Source organism: Ambystoma mexicanum, chromosome 7q (genome assembly GCF_040938575.1).
Source record: "Ambystoma mexicanum isolate Mex_15411 chromosome 7q, UKY_AmexF1_1, whole genome shotgun sequence".
Taxonomy (NCBI): Eukaryota; Metazoa; Chordata; class Amphibia; order Caudata; family Ambystomatidae; genus Ambystoma; species Ambystoma mexicanum.
The window spans coordinates 1,132,449,376-1,132,464,757 of NC_090941.1; the positions used below are offsets into that span (position 1 = coordinate 1,132,449,376).

The window sequence follows — 15,382 nt, forward strand, 5'->3', positions numbered from 1 at the left end:
GAGGAGATAGTCTTGCTTTGTTGACTGCAGCCCTGTCTGCCACTGATCTCCTCTGATTATTCTATTCATAGACATGCATGCTCTGCTGTATCGACTTGTTTAGTTGGAACCCTTTTGATGCTTCAACCAACTCAGTATTTTGGTGATCTTGTGAGGGGTCACCTTCCAAGGTACTTGAGTTTCTCCTGTAAATTACCTCCACATCATTTGGACCATTTGCAATCGTTTCCCTCTTCCTGCCCTTAGGTGTGTGTTTTTCTGTACTGTAATGGATTTCCACTTGCTCCCACCTCCCCTTCTATTCTTACGTCTACATCTTCCCTGGTGGCTCTCGCCAGCAAGCTGCATTTGTTCTGTATTTCACATCACACTGCGTAGGTCTTCCGCATTTACACACAGCTGGTCACTCTGGGGAGTGACCCTTTTCAGTATTTCAGCCTGGCTCCAACTCAACACTGGATTAGTTTTTGATCTTAGTTTTACTATCGTGACACCCGCCCTTTCCACGTCTTCCTATTCGATCCACAGAAACCCACTCCTTCCTCCAGCGAGCTCTACCAGAGGGCTTTGGTACCTCTTTCCGATGTTTACAATTCCTTATTCATGCATTCATGCCGCAGGGTGGTCTGGTTACCTCTTTCCTAAAACCTGATACATTCCAGGCTGTCTTTCCAATTATCTATATGTACCATTCGCGAGTCAACGTCATATACAATTGTAGGGTACAATCTGTTTATATAAGCTATTGAGGGTGTTGATCCCTGCATCTCTAAAGAAAGGGTTATTTGGCAGGGGGTCGGAGAAGCAACAAAAAGCTAGGCTTTTTTGTGTGTGTAAAGCCTGAAGTTCTCGCTTGCATGTGCCAGCTTCAGGCTTTAAAAAAAAGCCTTGCTTTTATGATTGTGTTGCTGACCCCACCACACACCTCTTTCATTAGAGATGCAGCGAGGGCGGCATGAAAAGGCCAGGTTTTTTCTAAAGCCTGAAGCTCTCGCTTACACGTGAGAGCTTCATAGTTTACAAAACAAGCATTTCCTATTACCAGCCTGGTGGGCTGGAGTTAGCAGGAGACTTCAGGGGCCCTGGAAGGGCACTGTCTCAAACACAACTTTCAGAGCCTGCCGGGGTTCAGCCACAGCTAGCTCCCAGTGAGCTTAAGGCCCTGGCTGTTGGTTTTAAGCTAACCAGGCCCTCCTAGCCTAGGATCAGGAGCTAAATCGCTCCCAGCTCCCCTAACTTTCGGAATCATACCAGTACTGCAACCACATATGGTCTCCTGCTACAAATATGGCAACCTTTGTGCATAAAATAAATGCTGACCCCCCATTACTGCGACTAAGGAAAGCAGGGGTTGTGGGGGTGTCCCCCGCTCTTCTTAGTTGTGGCAATGGGGGTCGGGGGTTGCAGGGGTGTTAAATGGAGGGCAAGGGTATCATGTGAAGGTCAGTCAGGTCTGCAAAATTGAGATTATTTTAAGCAGGGGGAAACGCTTCAAGTTGCAAACTGCTAGCCATCCATAAAAATGCACTTGTCACTGCAATTCTATACATACACAGAGAGTACCCGATTGCTAACTCGCCAGGAATCAATTACCAGAGGCCAATGGGCTAGTGTACTGTGACGGTGACTCAGTGAGTGCACATTCTGAACAATGATTTTAAGAATTGAAAGTCAAATATTCAGCACTAATCGAACCTTCCAGCAAGTGCAGGGAAATAAGGTGAATGTGGTTTAGTCTAAGTGCTGAATACAGGCTGAAATCCCAGCTATATATCACTTAATTGAAACCCCTAAAAAGCAAAGGGGGTAACTTGTTCTTTTCCACTTCAATTTTATTCATCCTTCTATATCTTTTAAGGTGATCAGAGCTGAAGGAGGAGGAGTCTTGTGAAGGGGTGTATTCTGGTAAATGGGGCGCAGTAAAGCAGGGGCGCAAGCACTTTGTTGCGCCTAGGTCAGCTGAAATCCTAAATATGCCACTGCACAGACGACATAACATTACTATTGGGCAGCTATCCGTCATGGGATATATTCCATCTCCAGTTACTTAATGGCATCATAGACTCAAGCTCTACTTTTATTGTCTATCAGATTTCACTCAGAACCTCTATATTGAAAATTAGTCCCATCGTCAATAGCTACTCATTTATAATTTTTTTTATTTTATATTGACCTTAGTTTGATAAAGAAAACAAACTTTTTGTCATGCACTTTCTTCGTTACATTATGACTCCCAAGAAAAGAAAAGAAAAGAAAAAGAAAAACAGACATAAACGGAAACCACTTTCGCTCATTTCCTCTTTGATACAACATATGGTCCTTATCCTCTCCTGTAATCAAAAGAGTCACAATCGTCTGTTTCTCATTTCTTGTTTTTCTTTAACCTGTACATCACATTTATATATGTGTCCTCAAGGACAAGTGTCAACCAACTCAGCTGGCCGTGGTATGATCATATTGACAAAGTTAATAATAGCACAGGTTAGGTGGGTATTTATCCCCAATATCACATAACTCCACCATTCAACCATGTTTCTGTTCTTTGTAGCAAAGCAAGCCAAATGCAATGAGCACTGGTTGCCGATATTAGAGCATTCAATTATCAAGTGTTTTATTGATTCTGTCTCTGTCTGACAAAAACGACAGATGTCACTCTTTGTCGCCGGGTAATTTCTTTTCATCAGAATTTCATGTGTGTGATAAAGGTTACGTTTCGGTGATATTGCGATGGAAATTTGGTGAGATACTTTGGTAGTTCGCCTACTTTTTGCGAAGACATTCCCAAGTCTAAGGCTAACGACAATGATGCTCTTTTATCAGTATTGATAATCCAATTCCATTGACTGAACTTGTCTTTCGCCAGTTGTGGAATATGTAACACCAATGACATGTTTACATCCGCTGCTGCTAGAATTGACAATAATTTTGCTTCCCAGCTATTTAGCAGGGAGGCTGATGGGTCTTTGCTTTTGTTACTTAAAATCCGATAAGGTTTTGCTCCTGGTGTTAATCTCATTTTACGGAGCAATGTCATTGATTTCCACAGCACTAGGGAGTATAAGGAGTTGAGTCCCAACTCATGTCGAATTGCCACCATTGAGGCACATTGTGGTAATTTAAGTACTTTTTGCCAAAATTTGCCTTCCAGTTGTGTCCAAAATTTGGCATCAATATTCCAGCCTGTCTCACTGCCAAAACATACTATTGGAGTCACTTTTTGAGTATAAAAGGTAATTACAGGCTGTAGTGAAAACTTGCCATATTGTGCATGACGTTTGGCTCCTTGTAATGAAAGGATTCTCATTCGAGAAGAAGCTTCATTTGTCCAGCTCCACTCTCTTATCGAGATGTTAAATGCGACCCCCAAGTAGCGAATTGTATCTGATTTGGACAGAGATTCATTATTCACTTTCCACGTGAATACCTTGTTCTTCGTATTTGTTTTTGGTCCTAATGCAATGACTTGCGACCTCTTCACGTTTATGGCCAACTGATTATCTGATAGATATATTTGTAGAGATGACAGCAATCTTTGAAGGCCAATTTCGGTGCTATCTAATAGTACCACATCATCTGCATAAATTACATGGCTTAGGTGATTTACGTTGACTTTTGGGGGGAAGGACCTTGTTTGTGCCAGTGCTGCCGGAAGATCTGCTATAAAGAGTTTAAATAGTAAGGCAGCCAGGAGACAGCCTTGTTTCACTCCCTTTGTGGTTTGTATTTCTTCCGATGAATCACCTTCTGCATTTAAGCGCACTCGAATGCTAGTTTCTGCATATAGTGCCATTAGTGGAGCCAAAAGCTGATTTGGGCAACCCCAGTTCTTTAGTTTTTTCCAAAGGAGTTAATGCTGTTGAATGCTTGTTTTAAGTCGACAAAGGCCAAAAACAATCTTTTCTTCTGTTTTATAGCATTCAATTTGGCCACGTTTAATAGCATTAGATTTAATTCCACTCCAACTCCTTTGGTGAATCCTGTCTGTCTTTCATCAGATAACTGTGCACCTTCGGCCCATATAGCAATTTCTTTTGGGAGAAAGGTGGCAAATATTTTCTCCATGGTGCCTAACAATGCAAAGGGTCGGTAATTCTCGGGGTCGTCACAGCTTCCCTTTTTGAAAACAGGGACAACCAAAGCGCTAGTCCATAAAACAGGGATCTTCTTTGTCGAGGCTATGTGATCGAATAATACTTTAATAAATTGTGCCCAGTTTTCGTTGTTTGCTTTTAGCATGTGATTTGAAATGCCATCTGGTCCTGAATTCACGATGCGGCTCGCAAAGTCGTCAGTTTCTGAATAACGAATTCAATATCCTCAACTGTTTCATTAACATTGCAACTGCTCGTCTCTATTATAGGATCAGATAGCTTGTTGACATCATGGTTGTTAAAGACTGCCGTGTAATGCTTTACCCAGCTAGCAGCATTCACTCCGTTTGATAGTGAACTCATCTGCTTTAACTTGCCAGAATTTATGATTTGCCAGATGTTACGACTATCTTTTTGAATTAGTAAGCGAAGCATCATTTTGGCTTGTTCCTGTGCTCGTATGCTATTAAATGATTTCAGCCAATTGCGGTATCGTTGTCGTCTTTTCATCATCAACAGCTTTAGATTTTTTCTGCCGGCCTTCTTTAACTGATTCAGATCTTTTTGCAGCAATTTCTTTGCATCACATAATATTGGGCTGAATGGATACTTGTTAGAGATGATTCTTCCCTTTGACTTATCTGTGCTAGTGAATTGCTTTAGTAAAGATACGTGTTCCACTTGCGTGTTCAACTTATGTATTTGAGTATAGTAATTAGTCAAATTGTTAATCTGCTCTCTATTTATTCGCAGACGATTTTGAGCATTATTAATGCTTAGTGAGAAAGTATAGCTTAGCAGCCGATTTTTATATGGATTCTCCCACGATGGCACTAACGGCTCATGATCGCTTTTAATTGACCTATTTATCGAAAGATTTGTAATGTGAGGATGTAGATTTTCTGAAACCCAAATATAATCAAGGGTTTTTGAGGATTCACCTTGATGCCACGTATCATACGGCAGGAACATCGCCGCAGGTAGAGCCGTTCAACATTACACAATGTTGCAACATTAGTTGGTATTCCCATTTAGTACCTCGATCTGCAAAATCCGATGGAATTTTGAGCATCTCACATGGATTTCGCCTTTTTGATTTGTAATTTAGATCTCCACACACTAATATAAATGGATCGACAAAGGATGCGTGGCAGTTGTCTATTTGCTTTATTACTGAGTCTAAAAAGACCGACTCCGAGAGCATCACAGGATTCCAATATGTGTTTATTAGCAGTAGTTGTTGTTTAAGGGATTTATCATCCTGGGCGTCTACTGAGGCTTGGAGAGTTAGTGCCTGGACGAACAAGTTTGGATTTCGGATGTTTAACACTTCCCATCCGGAAGAATTCTTGACCATAGTTAAAAGGCCCGAAAATGGACGTCCGAACATATTTTTGCTCGCCGCATTTAAGAATAACGCGTAGCCGTCGCATGATGGCAACTCACGTAGCCACGTTTCTTGTAAGCAAATGAAGGTGCTTTTTATGTCCTGTGTACAGCCATCTTGAAATAGGTGAACAAATTCACGGGTGTTCCAGTATGTTAGTAGTTGGGTCATGCTTCTTGACCCTGCGTGATCCTAAACATGCGTCTCCGAATTTTGTGTTTCAATGGGGTGGACAGATTGTTGTTTCATCTGTTTCCACAGAACGTCTCTTTTGATATTATTTGAGGATTCCTTCTGCTTTTTCTCATTTGAACCATCAGTAGCAGATTGTTGATCATCAGATGCCGTGAGATCAAAACCGAAAAACAATAGGTCTTCCTTAGCCTTTAAGAGTGGTCTAGCTAAATTCTTTGACTTCATATGTAGATACCCAGTCTGATCTTACTTCTGATTTATATTCGACAATTGCTATGTCATCTGATCTTATGTTGCGTAGTGCTGGGACATAATGCAGCAGCCTCATTACATTGGCTCTGTTTAAGTTTACTTCATTGTTGTCTTCTAGAATGTTTTCCAGTTCCAGTTCCCACCATCTGGCTTTTGCTAGCACTTGCGACTCAATCCTTTCGCTAGGTCTTTGTTGCTTTTGTTTTTGTGATTGTGCAGTTGTGCATTTTGGATTAAACTTTAAGGGAGCATTTACTAATGCTGTGTGCATTTTACTACTTGCACCTGGTCGAGCATCGGCAGTGGTGGGTTGTCTCTTCTCACTGGCTGCGGGTCGCAATTCTGTTTGCCTCTGCGGTTAACGACTACGCCACATGATTTTTCTTATAGAGTCATTGACTGGATTTTCTTCGCTAGGTATTTACCGGTCGTCACCCGCAGCAGTCATACTTTCGGGGTCATCATCCTCGTCGATTGTATAAGTTGAAAGATCACATAAATCTATAGAGTCATTTGTAGCAGGATCGTCAGAAGACATAGTATATTCTTGGGCACACTTTGCGGCAGGGTGTCGAGTTTCCACTATTGCCTTAGGAAGAGTTAAAGAAGGATTTTTATCCTTACTTTGTTTCTCTGTTAGAATTGCCACCTTGCTGCTTTTCACACTTTCTTGTCGAGGGGGCGTCGTTAAGTTTTGTATAAACTTTTTTGCACCATTTGTGCGAGGGCGTTTGGAGGCCGGGCCCTTGCTCTTGGTTTGTGCTGCTTTAGATGGTTTGACCTTTTGCAGCGCTTTCTTTGCAGGTGTTGGTTTAATTGATTTGGCCGGGCCAGAAAACATCCCAAATGAAGCAATTTGTTCATCTGATGTGGCGTGGCTCTTTTGCTTCGGCTGAGGTACAGACTCTTCTTCATTAGTTGACCTAATTTTCTGCACGATTGGTGCCTTCTTAGTAACAGCATCTTCCATTTGCATTTCAGGTAGAGTATTAGCCCTCGCAGCTGTAGCTGCCTCGCTCCCCATCGTTATTGGAGCTTTTACAGGGGCTCCTTCCTCATTGGTTATGGTTGTCGATTTGCTGATCTTCTTGCCTTTCTGAACCACTTTTGGGGTCATTAGTTCGTTTGCGGGACTACCAATTGTGAATTGTTCCAGTGGAATTCTTGTTTGATTGACCAATCCTGCGTTGTTGCTACGTTGATTGCAGGTGCAGGTGGTTCTCTCATGGCAGCCTAAAGGCTGTACCGCTACATGGTGCCTGATCCACTTTGTGCATCTGACATTGGCTTCGGAAAGGTCAAGTTTTTTCATGGGCCTCTCGCTTAGTTATTTCATTGAGGCGCGAGTGCCATTGCCTTGAAGTTGCTGCTTCCACTTCAACTTGATTGACTAGATGTTCATTTAATTTTTCCATGGCTGACACTTTGCTGTTCAAAGTAGCCAGAACAGAGTTCTGGTCCCGTAAGGCATCATTCACAGATTCATGCAATTTCATAAACAGCATTAGTGCAATGGAGGTGGCCGCTAAAACGTTGTTGTGAATCTGGATGCCTGCGGCTATGGAAATGTTCCCTTTGGGGTTTAAGGTGTCTTCTGGATGATTGATAGCTGTCAGCTGAGTTTCACTAGAACATGGCATTTGCGATCCCACCGATGCCGTTGGTTCTTCTGCACATTTTTCAGTGTGTGTTGCGAGTTTGCTGCCGCCGGTTTCTTGACAACCATCTGAAATATCTAAGTTGATAGGTTGCACTGTAACCAACGAGTTCTGTAGTGAAACAGCTTTGTTGTTAACACATGTTGATTCTTTTGTCAAGGTACTCACGTTTTGCCTATTAGTGGATCTCATATCTTGTTTGTTGATAAAACTTTCATTCAATCGCTCTCTCATTAAAATGAAGTCAGCCTTTAGCCGTTCAGTGAGCCATGCTTCACAGGCCGCCACATCAAAGTTTACCGCAGAGCTTATCTTACTCCTTTGTAAGGGTGCATTGGCCAACTCTGCGTCGCCAGTTCTTTTCTTTTCATCTGATGGCATTGTTTCTCTGTCAGTGATGATTGCTCTTGAATTGTCGGCAAGATCCTTTGTATTAAAACATTCCTTCTCTTTCTGATACTTCAGTGGAAGCGGTTGCTGATGCATTTCCTCGTTATCAATTTGAGCCGTGAGGGCTAACTCAACAGCTTTCAGCTTCTCAGATATTTTGCGGTTACTCAAAAGGTCTTCTATTACTCGCGACTGGTTCTGTGACTGAACAAGACTCACGTGTGGGACCGGAGAACACAGCACATCGTCAGACGGCGACCTTATTGGCAGTAAGTCTGCATCTGTTATGTCAAAGGAAAAGGTTGTCTCCGACGCATCTAAGTACACCGTGGATGGTGGCGGTGTACTATTCTCAGCTTGTTGTGCTTGCTTTTCAAGCATGGAAAAACTTTCACCTTGACTTTTATGTTGCCTCAACGGATGTTCAATTGAGATAGACAGGGAAACCGGGGTCGATATTTCTATACTTGGCCGATCTAGATCTAGGTCAATGGCTACTCCCAATGAATGTTTTCCGCTTTTCGACAGCGATCACCTGGTGTGTTTGCTGCAGGGACGATGTTGCTTGATTGCTCGACAGGGATTTGATGCTCAGCAGGAGCAACAGAAGCAATGCCAGAAAAACCGACACTGCTTACAGCAGCCTCCCGGAGCTTAATACTAGACGGGGGCACATCAAATGCTACACACAGCTGCAACATCCGGTTGCGAGTGTGTGGGCTGACCCCCGTTAATGTCGCTTCAAAGTCGTTGGAAGGAGGATCCATTGCGTGTTCTGCGGCACCCGGAGGCGGACTGGGCTGACTGGAACTCAGCACCGAACTCCGCGCCACGCTCCGCGCTGGAAGTTATTTTTTTGTAGGCTGGCCACAAAATTAAAGTTACAGAGTTTGATTTCCGACGCTGCAGCTCCTCTCAGGAAGGGAGAAAGTAGAATAACGGTCTGCACAATGGAACTGACAGGGCTGACTGGAACTGAGCACCGAACTCCGCGCCGTGCTCCGCGCCGCAAGTTCTTTTTTGTAGGCCGGCCACAAAATTAAAGTTACAGAGTCTGATTTCCGACACTGAAGCTCCTCTCAGGAAGGGAGAAAGTAGAATAACGGTCTGCACAATGGAACTGACTCGGCTGACTGGAACTCAGCACCGAACTCCGCGATAATTAGATTGTTCCCCAGTGAATATCTTCTTTTAGGAAAATACTGCATGAAACAGTGAAAGTGAAATTCATGCCCAGGTCTCATCTGTTCAAGTATGGGGGGCAAATACGACTAGACTTGTGCTCAATATTGTACCTGTAAGTCTGTGATGGATTCTCCCAAGTACATGTTTTCCTGTCTCTATCTTGATTGGTGTAGGTCACAAGCGTGGCTTCTCACAGGATCACCCAGTGAGTTTGTGAGAGGGGGTAAAATGAGGATTAACAGCTCTATGCTAGAACTAATGATTTTTAGGCTGTACGATGACATGAAATAATAAAGTGTACCTCTGCTTCTTTCAACAGAGAATGAGCAGCCATCAGTCGATGCTTGCTGGGGAGAAGTCCTACGAGTGCACGGAATGTGATATGCACTTTAATTGGGCGTCACACCTGCGAAGACATTGGAGAACCCACACAGAGGAAAGACCTTACAAGTGCTCGGAGTGTCAGAAAAGCTTCACTAAGGGTTTAAATCTAAACCTGCATCGGAAGATCCATACTGGAGAGCAACCCTACCAGTGTACAGAGTGTGAGAAAAGCTTCACTTCTAGCTCAGATCTGGTCAATCATCAGAGGATCCATGCTGGGGAGCAGCCATATCAGAGTACAGAGTGTGATCAAAGCTTCACTGATAAGTCAGACCTATACAGGCATCAGAAGAGCCATACTGGGGAGCGGCCATACCAGTGCTCAGAGTGTGTGAAAAGCTTCATGTATAGCTCAGATCTTGTCAATCATCAGAGAATCCATACAGGACTGAAGCCCTATGGGTGTACAGAATGTGGTAAGCACTTTAATCGTGCATCAAACCTGATGACTCATATGAAATCCCACACTGGAGAGAAACCCTACCAGTGTACAGAGTGTGATAAAAGCTTCACTCAGAGATCACATCTGCACGTGCATCAAAGAATCCATACAGGAGAGAAGCCCTATCAATGCACAGAATGCAAGAAACCCTTCAGTGACCCCTCAGCCCTGAGCAGTCATCAAAGGATCCATACAGGAGAGAAGCCCTACCAGTGCTCACAGTGTGAGAAAAGCTTCACGTATAGCTCAGATTTAGTCAATCATCAGAGGATACATACAGGACAGAAGCCCTATGGGTGTACAGAATGTGGTAAGCACTTTAATCGTGCATCAAACCTGATGACTCATATGAGATCCCACACTGGAGAGAAACCCTACAAGTGTACAGAGTGTGATAAAAGCTTCACTCAGAGATCACATCTGCACCTGCATCAAAGGATCCATACAGGAGAGAAGCCCTATCAATGCACAGAATGCAAGACAAGCTTCAGTGCCCCATCAACCTTGAGCAGTCATCAAAGGATCCATACTGGGGAGCGGCCATACCAGTGCTCAGAGTGTGTGAACAGCTTCACTTATAAGTCGAATCTGATCAAGCATCAGAGGATTCATACTGGGGTGCGGCCATACCAGTGTACAGAGTGTGAGAAAAGCTTCACTTATAGCTTGGATCTGGTCGAACATTTGAGGATCCATACTGGGGAGCGACCATACCAGTGTTCAGAGTGTGATAAAAGCTTCACTCAGAGATCACATCTGCACCTGCATCAAAGGATCCATACAGGAGAGAAGCCCTATGGGTGTACAGAATGTGGTAAGCACTTTTATTGCTCATCAAACCTGATGACTCATATGAGATCTCACACTGGAGAGAAACCCTTCCAGTGTACAGTGTGTGAGAAAAGTTTCACTCAGAGATCACATCTGCACCTGCATCAAAGGATCCATACAGGAGTGAAGCCATATCAATGCACAGAATGCAAGACAAGCTTCAGTGACCCCTCAGCCCTGAGCAGTCATCAAAGGATCCATACTGGAGAGAAGCCCTATGGGTGCACAGAATGTGGTAAGCACTTTAATCGTGCATCAAGCCTGATGACTCATAAGAGATCCCACACTGGAGAGAAACCCTACCAGTGTACAGAGTGCGAGAAAGGCTTCACTCAGAGATCAGATCTGGTCAATCATCAGAGGATCCATACAGGACAGAAGCCCTATCAATGCACAGAATGCAAGAAAAGCTTTAGTGACCCCTCAGCCTTGCGCAGACATCAGAAGATCCATACTGGAGAGCGACCCTACCAGTGCTCAATGTGTGTGAAAAGCTTCACTCATAGCTCAGATCTGGTCAAGCATCAGATCATTCATACTTAATGAGATTGAGGGCCTCTTACACAATATTAATGGTCCAGCTGGAGCACCTGTATCAGACCTTCCTGTTTCAGTTTCAGCTAAGCAGTCAGAAGCACCGAAGGGGACAACATGGAAGAACTCTGTGAAAACCCACCAAACACAATTTTATTTTGCATTTTTTTAAGCGCTCACACAGCCCATGGGCATTGAGGCACTGTTGCAGGAATTGTTTTTTTTTTTAATGTTGCGTAATTGCGTTTTTATTTTTTGTCTTAGTTGCGTATTTATAACAGCTTAAATATCCTGAGGTTTCTAACCGCGGACCTGGGGATCGAACCTGTGTTGCTTCGTGTCGTTTTGCTTCCAAGGCGAGCACATTGCCGCTGAGATATCCTCCCGGGACAAAATATCCAATGATATCCAATGATCTTTTTCTAAATCAAAACCATCTAAAGATACCACCAAATGACATAATTCTTCAACTGCAATCTTATTGTAACCCTGAGACTGTCTAACCAAATGGGGGTGGGGGGTGTAATTATGTCCTTCCAGTTGAGCTGCATTGCACCAGGCAGGGTCCAGAGATAATCCAAAAATCAACCATCAACTGGCCAATCGGAGGCGGAAGACTCCTTGCAAGTCCCTTTTCTTATCTCTGAAGGAATCAAAATGTCCAATCGCTTTGATCCAATAACTAATTTGGTCAAGGCGCAGTGTACTGGCATAGCAGACCCTAATCCAGATAATACTGTTGCCACCCCTATTCTGAACCATGATGAGCAAAATGGAAATCAAGTCTGATACTATTGAAGGTAGGGGTTTTCACGTCCCAGGGGAAGGTGGCCAAGATGACATCACAATGACCTTTCGTAATGAGGAACTTGCATAGGGGCTTCTATCAATTGACCTCTGCACTATTCCTCCAGCAGACCTTCACATGGAGAGGAGAGGTCGATCCCCAGTTGATTTAATCCATGCTGCAGCTGCTAAAAACCCTTGCCCAACCCAGAACTGATACCCTTCAACATTGTATGAGTCTGTGTTTGACATCCGCCTCCCCGCTTGCCGAACCCAGATCTGATACTCTTCGCATGAATCAGTGTTTGGCATTCCCTTCCCTGTTTGCCAGTTTTTTGTAATACTATTCAATACTATTGAATGTACACAAGAGAGGGGTCTTATGCAGTAGCTGAATGTGGTCTCTTGGAACACAGCTGGCCGGCGCAAACTTCTGGTCGACCTCGAGTGGGTTGAATTTATATTGTTTGAGACGGCCCATGTGTTACGTCCCTCAATGAATAATAGGTGTTTGAGATTGGAAGACCTCAAGAATATTATTCCATTGAATTCTCATAAATTGATCCCCGTTTTTATTATTATTTCTAACGCTCAACATCCTGATCTTAGTGTCATATGGAGTTCATATGAAGGGGTCACTTCTAGTCTTGCTCCCTTTTTTACCAAAAATCCTAAGCAGTGTCCTCAATCCAACTGAAGAGGGAGTCCTGGTTTGACAAGGATTGCATGAAGAAAAAAATGAACTAGTTCCAGCACTAGAAATCCGAAGTCACATGGATACTGACGCAGTAATGCACTAACCCCTTTTCTGTTGGTAAAGGTGTTGGATAATTCTAGCCTCCACCTTGTTTAATGTGTTATTTAATTGGGTGCCTGATATATACCCTCTCACACACACATCTGACATTTCCATCATGGGGTGAAAAGATTCCATTGCAAATGTTTGAGGGTGATGGTGTCCTCATTTACTGCACCCCAAGTGGCCAAATTAAACTCAAAGAGCATTTTGTCAGCTAACACAACATAGATGAGACCAAATTGCTGAGGTGTGGGGAAAAGTCTAGATCTAGTTCCTGCATGAAACTATTTATAAGGGAAACAAGAATCGAGGATGTTGCTTTCTTTGATTACCTCGGAATCGGGATTGGGTGAAACATGAATTATGAAAACCATATTGCTATAGCCAACCTAATCCTAAAGACAAGGAGCAGCACAATTGTGACCTATTCTGAATCTTATGGTAAAAATATTCTCCTTTCGGCTTTGATAATCTATCAACTGCAGGCCCTACCAGTGGCAATGCCTGGTGCAGAATTGTGGGGGCACTGAAACATCTCTAGATTGAGTGTGATTGAAAACACTTTTATAAAAAAGCTGTTCACAGTCATCATCCCCAGCACGCTAAATATCCCACTACATGTAGAACATGGCTACCATCAATTGGGCTTCATATCCAATTGAAACCAGTACTCTACTTGTTACGCATTTGGTCCAGCAATCCACTTTTGATTATATATAAGGAAGCCCTGTTAGATCTGCTGGGATCACTTACACGGAGTACATCTGGGGGAGTTGCGGTTAAATCCATCTGTGATAACACTGAAAAGTAGACAAACTGTCATCGAAGCACATGTAGAGTGGTCCATGGGGAAGAACATCAACAAGTGTTTGGCTCTGGCAACAGACTATTCCTACTTAAATATCACACAAGCACATCTGTGCTTCAGTGACAATCTAGTCAAAAGGACCTTATACATAAAATATTGATTGGGCACTTTGCCAAAGACCTTGTTTAACTCTTTTTGAAATAAGGACCAGTCAGATCGATGTCCATCTTCTTCTGAAGCGATTGAAAGATTGCAACATTTTCTCTTTCTGTGCCATAGGGATAAAGGGGCGCGCAACAAAAATGTAAACTTATATTTAAGTAATAGAGGAATACAGTCTCCCAATGAGGCAGAAGCTCTGTGCAAGAAATCGAAAGACGTAGATACCATCTTTGCAATTTCAACCTATTTGGCCGAGGCCTGGTTGATAAGATGCAGAATTGTGGCATTGCCATAAGCCATTGTGGACTCATCCAAGAAAGAATGAATTACAGTGCCTGGTTGCAGCTTGATAGAAGACTATTATATGGTTAGTTTCCTCTCCACTGCTGTTGCTAATCCTTTTGCTTCTATTTAAATGCACCTTGAATACCGCAATCGAATATGACTCTGCAGTTTTCTAGTGATGACATATAATGATTGGTGTGATTGATTGTGTATTACACATGGAAAATAGTTCCTCAACTGGGACATTAGTTTTATTGTTGCTTTAATTATTCATCTATTTAAATGTCTTTTGAATACTAGAATGTGATGTTCTTTCGCTTTATAGCCACTTATGAATTGTGTGATTACCTGTTCTATTAGCCATTGGACCATATGGGGCCTCATTATGAGTTTGGCGGTAAGGTGGAGGAAAACCCTCCAGCCAAATGTTGGCAGATTTTGCACCGGTGGATTTAGCGCTGGTGGTAATCCTGCTGAAATCCCCTTGGAGTCATATGCACTCCATAAATTGGGACTAACACTACCATACCACCATTTGTAATCCGGCAGTAATTCCACCAGATCAAGTGGCGGTAAAAGTAAATACGTTTGGTGATTTCTCTGCGGGTTTACCACCAAGATACCACCAAACTCATAATGAGGCCCATGTCTTACCACTCTTATTCTGCCTTATAAATGTATCAGTGAGTGTTAAGATTTTGCAGTCTTTCATTCAATGCATTCTATTTCTGCTCTTCAATTTTATGGTTACTTAAAACCAAAATAAAGTTTAAAGAAGAAGATATATGTTTTCCATCAGGAGAAACGAGCTGTAGCCCACCAGAGGTGCTATCGAATATCTCTTATACTGATTGCCGGCGTGATGCTCCTTTACCTTTGAAATTGAATCACAATTTGAATATGATTTTGCTTAATAGACACCAGTCACCGGCCACTAATTATGAGCCACTATTTAAATGTTATTACTATTGCGTTAATGGGCGCTGCCAGGGGCCCTACATGCCTCATAATGTCACACTAGTCTGTGCTATTAGGTTGATGATGATGGCTCCATTAATATTAGTCCCCTGCCATTTCTGGGAACCTGCTTGATATTTTGTAGTGATATTATTAGTCATAGCCGAGCTAGTTGGCTCCTTTAGTATGACCGATGCAAGATCTTGGATCTGGAAAGGCTATTCGTCTGTAGCTCC

General features: G+C 42.9%; 1 protein-coding gene across 3 annotated transcripts in view; it reads left to right on the forward strand.

Annotated features, from left to right (window-relative positions):
* LOC138528685 (zinc finger protein 850-like) overlaps nucleotides 1–14,969 on the forward strand; it is a 148,245-nt gene extending 133,276 nt beyond the window's left edge. For 2 of the 3 annotated variants that reach the window (XM_069640543.1, XM_069640542.1), the window contains exon 2: nucleotides 9,478–14,969. In XM_069640543.1, coding sequence (XP_069496644.1) covers nucleotides 9,478–11,358 — 1,881 coding nt within the window. In that variant the 3' untranslated portion in view covers nucleotides 11,359–14,969. The remainder of the gene's footprint in view (nucleotides 1–9,477) is intronic. The other variant, XM_069640544.1, reaches the window with a different exon arrangement.
* Nucleotides 14,970–15,382: the final 413 nt, after the last annotated feature.